This window comes from Pan paniscus, chromosome 4, assembly GCF_029289425.2.
Source record: "Pan paniscus chromosome 4, NHGRI_mPanPan1-v2.0_pri, whole genome shotgun sequence".
Taxonomy (NCBI): domain Eukaryota; kingdom Metazoa; phylum Chordata; class Mammalia; order Primates; family Hominidae; genus Pan; species Pan paniscus.
Window position 1 is genome coordinate 57,794,559 of NC_073253.2, and position 17,779 is coordinate 57,812,337.

Below are 17,779 nucleotides of genomic sequence, written 5' to 3' on the forward strand. Positions count from 1 at the left end.
CCAGAACAGAGCTTTGTGAACCGTAGGTCCCTAAAGAGGTGTTCATTGAATTCACTCCAATAAATTTATTCATCTCAGGCCAATGGGGTTAATGGCTTATTGGGTTCTTTCTCTCTGTGGAAAAAAACATTTCATGTAAAGACTTTAGTTTTCTAGAGCAGTTTTAAGTACCCAATAAAACTGAGAGGAAGATTGCAGAAATATGTCACATATTAATATCTTCTGCCCCCCCGCCCCACTGACAATAAATTGCCTCCCCCGTTACCAACATCTCCCACTACAGTGGTACATTTGTTACAACTGATAGCCTACACTGACAGGTCATCAATGCCCAAAGTCCATAGTTTACCATAAGCTTCACTCTTGATATTGTACATTCTGTGGAACTGGACAAAGGTATAATGACATGTATCCATCATTAAAGTATCATGCAGAATACCTTCATTGCCCTAAAAATCCTCTGAGCTCCCCTTATTCTTTCCACCCTTACCCTAATCCCTAGCAACCACTGATCTTTTTACTGTCTCCATAGTTTTGCCTTTTCCAGAATGTCATATGATTGGAATTGTACTGTATGTAGCTTTTTCAAATTGTCTAGTAATATGCATTTACATTTCCTCCATGTCTTTTCATGACTTAATAGCTCATTTCTCTTTAGCACTGGTTAATATTCCATTACATGAATATACCAAGGTTTATTTATCCATTCATCTATGCAAGGACATATTGGTTGCTTCCCAGCTTTGCCAATTATGAATAAAACCACTATAAACATCTGTGTGCAGCTTTTTGTGTAAACATAAGTTTTCAGTTCCTTTGGGTAAATATCAAGGAGCACAGTTGCTGGATCTATGATAAAGGTATGTTTAGTTTTGTAAGAAACTACCAAAATGACCAGGCACGTTGGCTCACACCTGTAATCCCAGCACTTTGGGAGGCCAAGGCGGGCGGATCATGAGATCAGGAGTTTGAGACCAGCCTGACCAACATGGTGAATCCCTGTCTCTACTAAAAAATACAAAAATTAGCTGGGCATGGCAGTGGGTGCCTGTAATCCCAGCTACTCGGGAGGCTGAGGCAGGAGAATCGTTTGAACCTGGGAGGCCGAGGTTGCAGTGAGCCAAGATTGCGCCATTGCACTCCAACCTGGGTGACAGGGTAAGACTCTGTCTCAAAAAAAAAAAAAAAAGAAAGAAAGAAACCACCAAACTGTCTTCAAAAGTGGCTGTACCATTTTGCATTTCCACCAGCAGTGAATGAGAGTTCCTGTTGTTCATTATCCTCACCAGCGTTTGGTATTGTCAGTGTTCTGGATTTTAGCCTTCCTAATCAATGCACTGTGGTATCTCATGGTTGTTTTAGTTTGTGTTTTTCTGATGGCATATGATGTGGTGCATCTTTTCATGGGCTTATTAGTCATCTGCAAATTTTCTTTGTGAGCTATCTATAAAGATCTTCTGCCCATTTAAATATCATTGTTGTTTTCTTACTGTTGAGTTTTAGGAGTTCTTTGCATATTTTGGCAATAGTCTTTTATTAGATACATCTTTTACAAATATTTTCTTCTAGGTTGGGGCTTATCTTGTTATTCTTTTGGCAGTGTCCTTCACAGAGAAGTTTTTGATTTTAATGAAATCTAGGTTATCAATTTTTTCTTCCATGGATTATTATTTCAGTATCTAAAAGTCATCACCAAACCCAAGGTCATCTCAATTTTGCTCCTGTTATCTCCTGGAATTCTTTTTTTTTTCTTTTACTTTTAATTGCATTTATTTTCATGCTGAATTTACTCTCGTGCCATAAGTTTTTGTTTCTTCAGTTTCTTCTGGGATATCTTTTTCTTCTGGGCAATCTCCTCTTCTGGTTTAGGAACATTTTGTTCCTTTTCAGTAAGGATCATCTCAGTGTGGCAGGGAGAGCTCATGTATGGGTTAATCCGACCATGAGCTCTGTAGGTCCAGGGGCACATCTTAGGTGCTTTGTTCCCATGGATATGCTCAATGACCAGATAATCTACATCGAAACCCATAAGTTCAGCATTACTCTCTGCATTTTTAAGCATGTGCAGCAAAAATTCAGCACTCTTTTTGGGCCACCGACCTTGTGTCCAGCCCCACTGCTTGGCCTGGGCACACTTGCCAACTCCACCACTGTAACGTCACAATGGTACACACTGTTTCTGTAAAGTGACATCTTTCAGATACTTTGTGGCTTTTCATATATGCCTACCCTGATGGCCTGGGCAGTTTCACAAGTGTTCGTAAAGTGAACACGAAGACTTGAACCTCTTGATTTGCATGATTTTGTGGGGCTCTCTGGATCAAGTGAAGAGCGAATCATTTTCACAGATTAGCTGAGGCCACTTAGGGAAAGGGCATCTCCTGGAATTCTTATATAATTTTAGAATTCACTCTGTCTCATCCAGGCTGGAGTGCAGTGACATAATCACGGCTCACTGCAGCCTGGACCTCCTGGTCTCAAGTGATCCTTCCACTTCAGCCTCTTGAGTACCTGGGACTACAGGCACATGCCACAATGCCTAGGTAATTTTTTGTATTTTTTTTAGAGATGAGGTTTCATTATGTTGCCTAGGCTGGTCTTGAACTCTGGGACTCAAGTGATCCTCCCACCCTAGCCTCCCAAAGTGCTGGGATTACAGGTACGAGCCGCCTTGCCCGGCCTAATTTTAGGTTTTACATTTAGGTCTGTGATCAGTTTTGAGTCAATTTTGTGAAAGGTATAAGGTCTGTGTCTAGGTTTACTTTTTTGCATGTAGATGTCCAGTTGTTTCAGCACCATTTGGTGAAACAACTACCTCTTCTTTATTGTATTGCTTTTACTCTTTTGTCAAATATCAGTTGACTATGTGGGTCTGTTTCTTGGCTGTCCATTCTGTTGCGTTGACTTACTTGTCTATTATTTTGCCAATATCACACTATCTTGATTACTGTAGCTTTATAGTAAGTCTTAAAGTTGAGTAGTGTCAGTCACCCAACTTTGTTCTCCACTATCTTGTTGACTATTCTGTCTTTTGCCTCTCCATATAAACTGTGGAATCAGTTTGTTGATATCTACAAGATAAGTTTCTGGTATTTCGATAGGGACTATATTGAATCTATAGATCAAATTTTGAAGAACTGATATCTTAACAATTTTAAGTCTTCTTAACCATGAACATGCAATATCCATTTATTTATTTATTTTTATAATTTTTATTTTGCTCTTACCCTTACCATATGAAGATCTCCATTTATTTAGTTCTTTGATGTTTTTCATCACACTTTTATAGATTTTTTCATATAGCTCTTGTATCACATTTTGTTAGATTTGTACCTAACTATTTAATTTTGGGGGGTGCTAATGTAAATGGTATTGTATTTTTAATTTCAAATTCTATTTGCTCATTGCTAGTATATAGAAAAATGATCAACTTTTGTATATTAGCCTGTATCCTGAAATCTTGCTATAATTGCTTCTTAGTTTCAGAGCTATTTTTGTCTATTCTTTCAGATTTTATACATAGATAGTCATGTGATCTGAAAACAGACGGTTTTATTTCTTCCTTCCCAATCAGCATTCTTTTTATTTCCTGTTCTTGTCTTATTGCATTAACTAGAACTTTGAGTATAATATTGAAAAGAGGTTGTGGAACCGGGTACAGTGGCTCACGCCTGTAATCCCAGCACTTTGGGAGGCCGATGCAGGCAGATTGCTTGAGGCCAGGAGTTCAAGACCACCCTGGCAAAATGGCAAAAACCTGCCTGTACTAAAAATACAAAAACTAGCTGGGTGTGGTGGCACATGCCTGTAGTCCCAGCTACACGGGAGGCTGAGGCAGGAGAATCGCTTGAACCTGGGAGGCGGAGGTCACAGTGAGCCAAGATCACACCACTGCACTCCAGCCTAAGCAACAGAGTGAGACCCTGTCAAGAAAGAAAGAAGGAAAGAAAGAAAGAAGGAAAGAAAGAAAGAAAGAAGAAAGAAAGAAAGAAAGAAAGAAAGAAAGAAAGAAAGAAAGAAAGAAAGAAAGAAAGAAAGAAAGAAAGAAAGAAAGAAGAAGGCAGGCAGGCAGGGAGGGAGGGAGGGAGGGAGGGAGGGAGGGAAAGAAGGAAGGAAGGAAGGAAGGAAGGAAGGAAGGAAGGAAAGTTGTGAGACATTTTTACCTTCTTCCTGATCTTAGTTGGAAAGCTTCTCATTTTTCACCTTGAAGTATGATGTTAGCTATAGGTTTTCTATAGATGCTCTTTATCAAGTTTAGGAAGTTCTTCTCTAGTTTACTGAGAGTTTTTATTATGAATAAGTGGTGGATTTTCTCAAATACTTTTTCTGTATCTATTGATACAACCATGTGATTCTTCTTCTTTAGCCTGCTGATGTGGTTGATTACATTAATTGATTTGAAAATGTTGAGCTACACTTGCATACCTTGGATAAATCCTATTTGACCATGATGTATAATTCTTTTTTTACGTTGCTAGATTCTATTCACTAATATGTTGTTGAGGACATTTACATCTATCTTTATGAAAGTTATTGGTCTATAGTTTTCTTATAATATCTTTGTTTTGTTTTGTATTAGGGTGATACTGACTGATAGAAAGAGTTAGGAAGTTCCCTATGCTTCTATCTTCTGAAAGAGATTCTTAAAAAACCGTTATATTTTTCTTGAATGTTTGGTAAAATTTACCAGTGAATACCTCTGAGCCTCATATTTCCATTTTAGAAGGTTATTAATTATTTATTCAATTTATATCTTTTTTTTTTTTTTTTTTGAGACAGAGTCTCTCACTCTGTCACCCAGGCTGGAGTGCAATGACACGATCTCGGCTCACTGCAACCTCCAACTCCCGGGTTCAAGCAATTCTCTTGCCCCAGCTTCCCAAGTAGCTGGGATTACAGGCGCCTGCCACCACGCCAGGCTAATTTTTTGTATTTTCGGTAGACACCAGGTTTCGCCATGTTGGCCAGGCTGGTCTCGAACTGCTGACCTCAGGTGATCCACCTGCCTCGGCCTCCCAAAGTGCTGGGATAACAGGCGTAAGCCACCGCGCCCAACCTATTCAGTTTCTTTAATAGACATAAACGTATTCAGATTATCTATTTCTCCTTGTGGGTGTTTTGGTAGATTGTGTCTTTTAAGGAATTGGTCCATTTCAAATATGCTATCAAGTTGTGAAAATAGAGTTGTTTAAAGTATTTCTTCATCATTCTTTTAATGTCCATGGGATCTGTAGTGAAGTACCTTTTTTCATTTCTGATATTAAGTAATTTGTGTCCCTCAGTTTTTTTCTAGCCTGGCTAGAGGCTTATCACTTTTATTAATCTTTTCTAAGAACCAGCTTTTGGTTTCATTGATTTTCTCTATTGATTTTCTGTTTTCTACTTCATTGATTTCTTCTCTAATTTTTATTTTTTCTTTTCTTCTGCTTATTTTGGATTTAATTTGCTCTTCTTTTTCTAGCTTCCTAAGATGTAAGCTTATATAATTGATTCTAGATCTTTCTTCTTTTTTAATATATACATTCAATGCTGTAAATTTTCTTCTGAGAAATTGTTTTTGCTACATCCCACAAATTTTGATGTTATCTTCCTTTTGTTCAAAGTATTTTTTTAATTTATCTTGCAATTTCTTCTTTTGAACCATGTGTTACTTATATTGCTTAATCTCCACATGTTCAGAAATTTTCCAGTTGTCTGTTATTGATTTATAGTTTAATGCTACCATGGTCTGAAAGCCTGCATTGTATGATTTCTATTCTTTCACTTTTGTTAAGGTTTGTTTTATGGCCCAGACTGTAGTCTATCTCGGTGAAGGTCCCATGTGAGCTTGTTAAAAATGTGTATTTTGCTGTTAGATGAAGTAGTCAGTAGACATCAATTGTATCCAATTAATTAATTGTATTTTTTTTTTTTTTGAGACGGAGTCTGCCTCTGTCACCCAGGCTGGAGTGCAGTGGCACAATCGCGGCTCACTACAACCTCCGCCTCCTGGGTTCAAGCCATTCTCCTACCTCAGTCTCCCCAGTAGCTGGGATTACAGGCATGCACCACCATGCCCAGCTAGTTTTTGTATTTTTAGTAGAGATGGGGTTTCACCATGTTGGCTAGGCTGGTCTCGAACTCCCGACCTTGTGATCTGCCTGCCTCAGCCTCCCAAAGTGCTGGGATTACAGGCATGAGCCATCGTGCCCGGCCAATTAATTGTATTTTTAAGTTCAACAATATTCCTACTGATTTTCTGCTTTCTGGATCTGTCCATTTCTGATAGAGGGATGTTGAAGTCTTCAACTATAAAGCGGACTCATCTGTTTCTTCTTGCAGCTTTATCAGGTTTTGCCTCGCATATTTTGAGGCTGTGTTGTTCGGTACATAAGGATCGTTATGTCTTCTTGGAGAACTGACCTCTTTATCATTATGTAATACCCTTCTTTATCCCTAACAACTTTCTTTGTTTTGTAGTCTGCTCTGTCTAGAATTATAATATATAGCTACTCCTGCTTTCTTTTGGTTAGTGTTTTCATGGTAAATCTTTCACCACTCATTCACTTTTAATCTATATGTGTCATTATATTTAAAGTGGGTTTCTTATAGACAACATATAGTTGGGTCTTATTTTTCTATCCACCCTGACAATCTCTGTCTTTTGATTGGTACATTTAGACCATTGATGTTCAGAGTGATTATTCATATAGTTAGAGTAACATAGATCATATTTGTTACTGTTTTCTATTTGCTGCCCTTATTCTTTTTTTTTTTTTTTTTTTAGACAGAGTCTCACTCTGTCACCCAGGCTGGAGTGCAGTGGCACGATCTCTGCTCACTGCAACCTCCGCCTCTCAGGTTCACGCCATTCTCCTGCCTCAGCCTCCTGAGTAGCTGGGACTACAGGCGCCCGCCACCACACCCAGCTAATTTTTTTTTTTTTTTTTTTTTTTGTATTTTAAGTAGAGACAGGGTTTCACCGTGTTAGCCAGGATGGTCTCGATCTCCTGACCTTGTGATCCGCCCATGCCCTTATTCTTTGTTCCTATTTTTGTCTTCTACTCTTTTTCCACCTTTTGTGGTTTTAATTAGCATTTTGTATTATTCCATTTTCTCTCTTTTCTTAGCATATTAGTTATACTTCCTTTTTTACTTTTTTAGTGATTGCCCTAGAGTATACCCAAGTATGTTTGCAACTAATCAAAATCCACTTCAAAATAACACTATACCACTTCATGGGTAGTGCGAATACTTTATAATAACTAAATGATTCTAATTCCTTCCACCTGTCCCTAGTATGATTGCTGTCATTCATTTTACTTATATATAAGCATACATAAGCTTATATATACGTATATAGATATAAAGATAGATGCATTAGCATACATTGTAGCTGTTAGTATTTTGAACAAACTATTATCTCCTAGGTTAATTAACAATAAAAAATAAAAGTTTTTATTTTACCTTCACTTATTCCTTCTTCAGCGTTCTTCTTTTCTTTACATAAATCAGAGTTTCTGGCCTATATCATTTTTCTTCTCTTCTAAGAAACTACTTTTTTTTTTTTTTTTTTGAGACAGAGTCTTGCTCTGTTGCCCAGGCTGGAGTGCAATGGCGCGATCTCGGCTCACCGCAACCTCTGCCTCCTGGGTTCAAGTGATTCTCCTGTCTCAGCCTCCCGAGTAGCTGGGATCACAGGCACGCACCACCACACCCGGCTAATTTTTGTATTTTTAGCAGAGACCGGGTTTCTCCATATTGATCAGGCTGGTCTCGAACTCCTGATCTCAGGTGATCCACCTGCCTCAGCCTCCCAAAATGCTGGGATTACAGGCATGAGCCACCGCACCAGTCAAGAAACTACTTTTAACATCTAGTGCAATGCAGGTCTACCAGTAACAAATTCCCTCAATTTTTGTTTATCTAAGAAAGTATTTATTGCTCCTTCACTTTTGAAGGACAGTTTCATAAGGTACAGAATTCTTGTTGATGGGAGGCTTTTCTCAACTCTTTAAGTATTTCACTCCAGTCTCTTCTTGCTTGTATGGTTTCTGAGAAATCAGAGGTAATCCTTCTCTTTGCTCCTCTATAGGTAAGGTGTTCTTTTCCTCTGGATTCCTTCTGGACTTTTTCTTTATCTTTGGTTTTCTGTAATTGGAAAATAATATGCCTAGGCATAGGGTTTTTTGTTTGTTTTGTTGTTTTTTTGTTGTTGTTTTTGGCATTTATCCTGCTTGGTGTTCTCTGAGTTTTTGTGTCTAACAATTTTTTTGGTAAAATTCTCAGTTGTTATTATTGTTTCAAATATTTATCCTGTTCCTTTTTCTCTTCTCCTTCTGGTATTCCTATTGCCTATATGTTACACCTTTTGTAGTTCTCTCACAGTCTGAATATTCTGTTCTGTTTTTTTCAGTCTTTGTTCTTTTTGTTTTCCAGTTTTGGAGGTTTACATTGAGATCTTCTCAAGCACAGAGACTCTTCCCTCAGCTGTGTCCAATCTACTGATAAGCTCATCAAAGGCATTCTTCACTTCCATCCCAGTGTTTTTTATCTCCAGCATTTATTATTGGTTCTCTCTTAGGATCTCCATCTTCCTGCTTACATCGCCCATCTGTTCTGACATGTTGTCCACTTTATCCATTTACAGCCCTTAGCACATTAATCACAGTTGCCTTAAATTATTTATCTGATAATTCGCATATCCCTGCCATGTCTGGAACTGATGCTTGCTCTGTAGATATTGTGTTATTCACCTTTTGGCATGCTTTATAATTTTTTCTCGATGGCCAGACATGATGTAGTGGGTAAGAGGAACTCCTGTAAATAGCGCTTTAGTAATGTAATGGTGAAGTATGGGGGGAAGAGAAATGTACTATATCATCCTATGATTTGGTCCCTGTCTTTTAGTGAACCTATGCCTCTGGAATGTGAATATTCCAAGTGATTCTCAGGATGTTTTTTCCCCTTCTTAGGTGGGACAGGATAGCTAGAGTGGGCTGGAGTTGGGTATTGTTCTGCTCCCATGTGGAAAGCTAGAGCTAGATGGAGTTGAACACTTTTCTTCCCTAAGGTCAATTAGGCTCTGATAAAACCTCAGTAGATTAGGCTCTGGTTAACTAGTTTCTCCGGAGGACAGACTTTATTAAGAAGAACAGAGTGCTCTGGTATATTTCAAAAAGATACCTTTTCCCCCTCCCACTATTTCTATCTTCTGCTCTCTCTCCAGAAGAGGCAGCCCCAGGCTTTTGGGCTTGGCAGCCTCTGGAGTCCAGGCCAACTAAAAGCTTGGTCCAAAGGGGCTAACCATGAAGGCAGTCCAGATTCTAAGCCAGGGATATTAGGCACGTTTCTTTCTGTAGTTAGCCCCAGACCCTCAACCCTCAAACATTCACATGGAATAGACTCTAGATGTTCCTTTTGTCTCCATTCTAGTCTAACATGTCTGGCTCCAACCGATGAGCCAGGATCATCTTCTCACATCACAAAACCTCCCAGCTTTTTAGGAGGGATAAGCGGCTGCAACACAGAGGCTAAAGCACTGGCCTCTGCTTTATATGGTCACCATCACAAGACAAGCAATGCAAACACATCCCAGTGTTCAAGAGAAGGAAGGAGATTGGAGTTCCTGCCAAGAAGAAACCACCATAGAACATATTCTTTAGACATATGTTAGCAAATAAGCAACTAGTCCTAAATCGCCCACTAGACTCCTTTGAAGGTCACCTAGAATGTCTACAGTTAGGATATTGAGATCTTATTGTTGTTGTTGTTTTATCAATCTGCCCATAGCAAAATTATTACACATTAACTCGACTTTCTTCTTGGCAAGTCTTCTTATGAGTCAGGCTTCCCCAACTCTCCCCACTCATGACAGGTAAAGAGAAAATGACTAGGACTCAGTTCCCAATCATTTTCAGAATACATGAAGGCAACGTTATGGATTACTCATGAACAAAAACAAATAAATACAACAAAAACAAACTCACAATCATCATCTGGCAACTCAGTGTAGAATTCTAGAGCTCCTTAAGAATAGGATATGTACAATACTGTTTCTTTCCCTATTTAATAACATTTCTATCCAATGTAAACCTACTCTCGATTCTTCCTAAGGACCCACCCGGACCACAATCCCATTTCTTCTTGTCTAGTGTCTCCTGGTCTCTGTGACTTTCCCTACCTCCCAGGCCTAAGCATATTTTTGGCTGACACACAGTCTAGATTGTTAAGAAGGGAATTCTGTCACCAGGAGGCAAGTGATCCAGGGCCTTGACTTACAAACTAGTGTTTTCTAAGGCTCCCTGAAATTCTCCTGAGGGTGCACCATGGAAACCTTACTAGGAGAAACTCTTAAAGTACCCAAAGATTAACTGTAAAGGAGGTCTCAGTTGGCGAGGCACATGTCACTGGTACTGATGTAGGTCTAAACAGTTTTCACTTTAGTTCCTCCAGTATGAACATGCAGGATCCAATTAATAGACCATTCTTTTTAATCACAGACAGAATAGTATAGTGGTGAAGTCCAATGCCTCCACAGTCAATCCTGGATCTGCTCATTCTCAGCCGTGACAGAGGGCAAATTTCTTAATCCCTTATGCCTTCATTTTCTCCTGTACAATATGAGGACAATAATAGTACGAACCTTGTGGGATTGTTGTTCATGAGTTAGTACATGAAATGGCTTAGAAAGGTGCCAGGCCCAGACGATCACACAGTAAACACAGTTGTCACCATTCTTCCTGGGAGGATCTTCTTATAAAGAAAAGTAAAATACAAACGATGGTGCTATAAGTGAGATTCAGGTATAGAGACAAAGGAATTGTTTGGAGAATTTAGGACAAAAGGAAAAGAGTAAAGGTGTGGAGTCTGTCTTTACTTATCCAGAGAGGCTGTCGACAGTACCCCAGCTGCCAAGAGACCTGCTGCCTGGGACTGGCTGGCAGGATCCCAGAAGCAGCAGCCTCTATTTCAGTTTACCACTTCCAGAATGACTCCACCCCAGGGGCGAGGGAGGCGAAAGGAAGAGAGTACGAGTGTGGGGTTTTGTTTTCTCCATCTGCACTTAATGCTTCTTCTTCTACCAAGAGGGGAAACTATGAACAGGGTGTTTTGGCCTTTGAACCACCTTGACAGCTTGAATTCCTTTACTCTTCCAGGAAATTGTAAACAAAAAAGAATTGTTGTGCTGACACTCTTTTTGCTTCTATTTTCCTTATTGAATGGCTACTGCTTTTAAAGAAAAGTGTCTCTTGACTATCTAAAATGTATTTCAGACTCCTTCGATGTATGTCTAACTAGCATGAAGTGAAACAAACATAGAAAAGTTGATAAAGGCATGAAAGCATAGGGGTGCTCACCTAAGCTTTAGGTGACTTCTAAGTCACCTAAGTAAGCTTTAGCTGACTTCTAAGGACAGGCATGCCATAGAATATAAACAATGGGTCAAAGTTATTTAAAATCATTGTTAGACAAAGGAAAGATGGATGGAGGAAGAAGACGCAAAAGGGAAGATGATAGGAAGAGAAAGAAAAAGTTTGTAGCCAGAGATTGCTTTATGGATATGTAACCAGTGCAGCTATAGAGGGTCTGGTACTCAGATGGGACCCTGTGCTTAAGGCATAATGTTCTGTAGTCCCCATCTGCAAATTCTCACTTTATCTTTTAATTGTTTTTGTAAACGAAGTCTGATACAAGATTGTAGCCTCTGCTCAGACAGTTCTGCTTCCCAGCCTCCCTGGCACAAATTCTCAGCCCCCTGCTCCTTGGCCCTACCCAGAAACAAGCTTTTTAAATGCATCATTGCGCCACTAGTCAGTACTCATCATAGTCACTTCTTTAACATTAAGATGAGCTCTGTCAGTTTCTTGGTGGTCAGCCTCTACAGCAAATGGGGACACAAATGATCAGACCTAATGAGCAAGTTGTTGTCTAGGTGGCCTATCCATCACTCTAGCTCTGACGTCAGTCCATTGCACCTGTATTTAATTTCAATCCATCTTTCGTTCACTAGTTATGGAAGACAATTTAGCTCCTGTGGGAGACAAAAATCTCTGCAGTGACTTGAGACAAGTGGACACTTGTTGGAGAGCTTAGATAGAATGTATTTTTATTCTTTTTTTTCCATTTCCTTTTCTCTTTTCATCTTTTTTCTTTCTTTCTTTCTTTCCCTTTTTTCCTTTGTATTTTTATCTTAACATGCCTAGACAGAGAAGAACACTGGATTGTATATAATGGGCTTTCTTTGACTCTCTTTTCCAGAGTGGAAATAGGATTCTGTGCTCCATCATTCTGAGCCATCACCAGGGGCCGTCCATAATCAACTATGATGATGAGAGTGGGAAGACATGTGTACATATCGCAGCGGCAGCGGGCTTCAGCGATATTATTCATGAGCTGGCAAGAGTCCCTGAGTGTAACCTGCAGGCTCTGGATGTGGATGACAGGTATCCTTGGCAACAAGAAAGTGCTGGGAAACTAGTCATTTCCCCCTAACTGAATCTTAAAATAAAGAAGATGTTCAAGGAGGTGTCCTATACAGCTATATCCTTATTGCCAGTAATACACATGTGCTTGTGACAATAAAAATCGCTCTATTTTAGTGAGAGGAGAAAAAATTATTGTTATGGAGAGGAAGACTGCGACTGTACAGTGTTGTCAGATTTTCCACTTTTTGCTAAATGTTCTCTGTGTTCTCAGAAGACGTTCTGTATTTCAGCTTCCTGCTATGTGCCCTTTTTTGTTCCTAAAGGTAGGTTATGGTTTTTTTTTTTTCTTCATTCTTGGATTATGTTATAAAGTCCACAAGTTCTTTTATCCAGAGAAGAACATAATAGAGACTTGTATTCTGGACTATTGGGCTCTTAGAACTACAAGGAACTTTATCAGGTTGTTGTTGTTTTCGATCATCAAAGATGTATTGTCTGAAAAAGGAAGCTGGGTCCAAAAAGGTAAAAAGACTTCTGTCAGAGCTAGTTAGATACTAAATGAAGATTTGTACACCTGTCTTTCAAACTTGTAGCTTTTCACCTATAATGCCCTGCTTATCTAAACTGCTTTGGTTAGGCACTGAGTCAATGGAAATGTAAGAAAAATATAACAACAAACAAGACTATCAAAAATAAGTATAGACTTGAGCACTCTGGTTTCTTTATCCTCTTGTATTGAAGTGCAAAATTAGCCCCTTACTTGTAATTATTTTATTTTATTTTATTTTATTTTATTTTATCTATTTTTTTGAGATGGAGTCTCGCTTTGATGCCCAGGCTGGAGTGCAGTGGGGCAACCTCAGCCCACTGCAACCTCCACCTCCCAGGTCCAAGCGATTCCCTTGCCCCAACCTCCCAAGTAGCTGGAACTACAGGCTCCTGCCACCACGCCCAGCTTACTTTTGTATTTTTAGTAGAGACAGGGTTTCACCATGTTGGCCAGGCTGGTCTTGAACTCCTGGCCTCAGGTGACCCGCCCGCCTTGGCCTCTCAAAGTGCTGAGATTACGTGCGTGAGCCACTGTGCCCAGCCTACTTATCATAATTTTAGATGCCCCAAGAAAGCACCTCCTACTCCCAGACACCTGAAATTCTTTTTTTAAAAATTATTTTATAAAATATGGAATACTTCACAAATTTGTGTGTCATCCTTGTGCAGGGGCCACGCTAATCTTCTCTATTAATACCTGAAATTCTTTTAACTCAGGGAAAAAATGGGGAGTTCTACATAGGTCTCAGAAGTTGGAGATGGTTAAATGACTTTAAGTAAAATTAAAGTATAAATCATTGAAAGTAGACATTTTCCAGCCAGTGTGGTGGCTCACACCTATAATCCCAGCACTTTGAGAGGCCGAGATGGGTGGATCACTTGAGGTCAGGAGTTTGAGACCAGCCTGGCCAACATGGCGAAACCCATCTTTACTGAAAATACAAAAATTAGCCAGGTGTGGTGGCGGACACCTATAATCCCAGCTACTCAGGAGGCTGAGGCAGGAGAATCGCTTGAACCCAAGAGGCAGAGGTTGCAGTGAGCCAAGATTGCGCCATTGCACTCCAGCCTGGGTTACTAAGCAAGCAAGACTCTGTCTAAAAAAAAAAAGAAAAAGAAAAGAAAAAAGTAAGTGTTTTCTTAAGAGCAGATGTTGATCCTAAGCAAGTAAGAAAGTAGAAGAACATAAGCTACATTAGGAAAAAAGTGAATTAACCATTTTTTTAAAAAAGAACAAATTTCAGAAAGGCAGGCTGAGGGAAAGTTCATCGACTTCAAAACACTCCTAGAACCAGCTTTGAATAGAATAGTTCCCATTTTGCAATACCACCCACTTAGCAAAGAAAATCTCATTCTCTAGGCCTCAGGGTGGAAAGTAAAACTAAGGGGAGAAAAGAAAGTACAAAGATAAGGAGAGTTCAAAAGGAAGTAAAATATCCAGAAGAGTCCTTTCCACTCCAGTACTCAACTCAGAGGCCTCATGTACTGATCAAATCCTAGCCTCCATTTTTTTCCACGTTTTCTGCAGCAAAACATGAAATTCTGCCTTCATGCTGCAGCTATAAGCTTCTGTTAATAGTTGAATTTTTCAGGGCCAGGCACAGTGGCTCACATCTATAATCCCAGCACTTTGGGAGGCTGAGGCAGGCAGATCACGAGGTCAGGAGTTCAAGACCAACCTGGCCAACATGGTGAAACCCTGTCTCTACTAAAAATACAAAAATTAGCCGGGCGTGGTGGCGCACGCCTGTAATCCTAGCTACTCTGGAGGCTGAGGCAGGAGAATTGCTTGAACCTGAGAGGCAGAGGTTGCAGTGAACTGAGATTGTGCCACTGCACTCCAGCCTGGATGACAGAGCGAGACTCCGTCTCAAAAAAAAGTTAAAAAAAACAAAAATAAATAGTTTAATTTTTCCAAGTTTGCACAGGTTTATGTGCTTTAAGCATTTACAATAATTGTGATTTCCCTTTCCTTCTTCTCTTTTTTAGTGAAAGTTTTTCCTACTGAAAGTTTTTGTGAAAAGGAAAGAAAAGTAAAGTAGTAATAAAAAGAGGTAGAAGGAAAATATGAAGAACTAGGCCCCCCAGATAGTAAAACACATCATAAGTCTATGGTACTTAAAACATTGTAGTACTTACCTAAGATATGACACAGAACACATAACCCAGAAGCAGCATATGTAGCTTAAGTGTTTCAAATTTCATCAGTCTATGAGATCACAGTCCGCTTTAATATGCAGTTTACTTGTCTTCAGAGAGGAAAGTCTGTTACCAAGTCCTGCTCTCTGTGTATTTCTGGGAATTCTCTGGGGAATGTTTACATGTTTCATTAATCATTCCTCAGTCACTGATAGCTCAACCAACGCTGCATCCTTGGACCCATTATCTCCTGCCATTCAGCGGCCACCACATCCGCCCACTCTTGTCTCTGCTGAATTCCTTCTGAATCATGGGCCCTGCCCTTTAGCCCCCTGCTGTGACAGCCGAGGCAGATTGGCTGTGTTTGCAGGACATCCTGAAGCTTAGAGATAAGAAGGAGCTAAAGTTTAGACAACTTGAAATTAGGTACCACAGACTGGCCCCAAGGACATGAGTATATTAGAGATTATCTATATGTTCCCCTCGTTACTCAGCAAAACCCTGTTCTTCTGGATCGCTTCCATGTTGATGGTCAGAGGAATTTAAACAGTCGGTCTTAGTAATTGTCATGAAGGAGTATTTCACAAAGCTTCTGAGTGAATCATCACATGTTGGTAAGCCTGACTAGATCAACATCCAGCCCTCCATCTGCTGAATTTATTGGCAATACACTCTCTAAATGGGAGGACATAATCGGCTGGGGACCCATCCTGTTTCAGAATAAATGTCTCCTGGAGACCTCTCTCACACAGAATGGAACTAATCACATCTGCCACATTCAAATATGCAGTGTGATTGATCACTGTGTTGAAAAATACATGGCCCTATTACATGTTATAAAATTGCTGCTTCTAGCATAACAGGAAAAAAGGTGTTTAATTGACAGAAGATACAATCTATACCTGGTAATTCTGGGGCCACACAATATACATACATATATGCTCTCCAAATACTCATGTCCAACCCCGTTCACAGATATACCCAACCCAGCCCTTCTCTGTCCAGCTCCCAGGCTGCCTCCAGGCCTGAGAGACCACCTGGCCCTCTCAGAAGTGCCCTTCTGCCCAAGGTTCAGGCCCTGCACAAGGCTGAGGAGAGGTCTTCCATGACCTCCTTTCCTGCCCCAGGACTGCCCATTTCCCGAGTGACTTACCAGAGGGATAGTCATTCTTTGCACAGAAGACCCCATTCATAGGAATGTGGGCCAGGCTCACACCTGTAATCCCAGCACTTTGGGAGGCTGAGGCAGATGAATCGCTTGAGCCCAGGAGTTCGAGAGCAGCCTTGGCAACATGGCGAAACCCCATCTCTACAAAAAATACAAACATTAGCCGGACATAGTGGTACATGCCTGTAGTCCCAGCTACTCAGGGGGCTGACATGTGAGGATCACTTGAGCTCGGGTGGTGAAGGTTGCAGTGAACTGTGATTGTACCACTGCACTCCAGCCTGGGTGACAGAGTGAGACCATATCTCAAAAAAGGAATGTCAACTTGCCCTTTGCCCTTTGCCTCTCCCTACACCCCCAGAAAAAAATCAGAACATAGTTTTGTGACATCAGTACTTAATCCAAAATATAGTTATTCCATCTTTTATTTTTGGAGACAGAGTCTCACCCTGTCACCCAGGCTGGAGTGCAGTGGCACGATCTCAGCTCACTGCAACCTCCACCTCCCTGGTTCAAGCGATTCTCCTGTCTCAGCCTCCCGAGTAGCTGGGACTACAGGTGTGCGCCACCATGCCTGGCTAATTTTGGGTTTTTTTTTTTTTTTTAGTAGATTAGGGGTTTCACCATGTTGGCCAGACTGGTCTTGAACTCCTGACCTCAAGTGATCCACCCACCTCAGCCTCCCGAAGTGCTGGGATTCTAGATGTTAGCCACCATGCCTGGCCTAGTTTATTCAATCTTGAATACAACTATGTGTAGAATCAAACGTCCAGTGCCTTTTCACAGTATTTTCCAGGATGACCTGATGGCCAGGGCTAATCGTCTTTAGGCCACCTCCAAGCTCTCAACTCTGATCTCCTGCTGGCAACTGCCTAAGCTACTACAAGTCCACAGCTTCCAAAAATAATAATGCATAGGCACAGAGCAGCTATAAATCTACACTTAAGAAACCTTTTTTTTAGAGTAAACATAATCTTCAGAGATGCAACTCTATCTCCCAGCAAGTTGACTTTTTATGTGCTTCAGCTAAGCTTCAGCTTCTCAAACTTCTGTTTTAGATCGAAGTATTTGCTGTACATTAGGCACACTTAAAAACCCACTGGGACAGGTTACCAAAACACAGGCAGACTCCTTCATCCAAGACAAATCCAAGCCTTGACCTCCTAGAAAACAGTAGGTGCTCTTTAAATGAATAGTTGAAATTCTTATTTCTACTCACAGAGTTAAAAAAAATCAAGGTCTAATACTACCCAGAATTATTTTGTCTTTGGTACAATAAAGAAAGCAGTATCACAAAAGTATCAATTTATTCGACCTTCTTATTGGGAGCCTCTGTATGTGCCAGAACCACACAGTGAGTGAAAGGCTCCCATTCCCCTCCCACGTGGAGCATACAATCTTTTTTAAAAAGTGGTGGAACACTGGCCGGGTGCGGTGGCTCACTCCTGTAATCCCAGCACTTCGGGAGGCCCAGGCGGGTGGATCACGAGGTCAGGAGATCGAGACCAGCCTGGCC

At 40.4% G+C, this 17,779-nt stretch overlaps 1 protein-coding gene, 1 non-coding gene and 1 pseudogene across 2 annotated transcripts in view; 1 reads left to right on the top strand and 2 right to left on the bottom strand.

Moving 5' to 3' along the window:
* ANKRD55 (ankyrin repeat domain 55) overlaps window positions 1–17,779 on the top strand; it is a 134,010-nt gene that overhangs the window by 94,923 nt on the left and 21,308 nt on the right. Inside the window, exon 8 of the mRNA XM_003827381.5 lies at window positions 12,241–12,425. Coding sequence (XP_003827429.2) covers window positions 12,241–12,425 — 185 coding nt within the window. The remainder of the gene's footprint in view (window positions 1–12,240; window positions 12,426–17,779) is intronic.
* On the bottom strand, window positions 1,482–2,838 carry LOC106634781 (large ribosomal subunit protein uL22-like; annotated as a pseudogene).
* Window positions 13,581–13,690, bottom strand: LOC112439917 (U6 spliceosomal RNA). Its single transcript, XR_008625523.1, has one exon. It is a non-coding gene; the product is annotated as a U6 spliceosomal RNA (small nuclear RNA).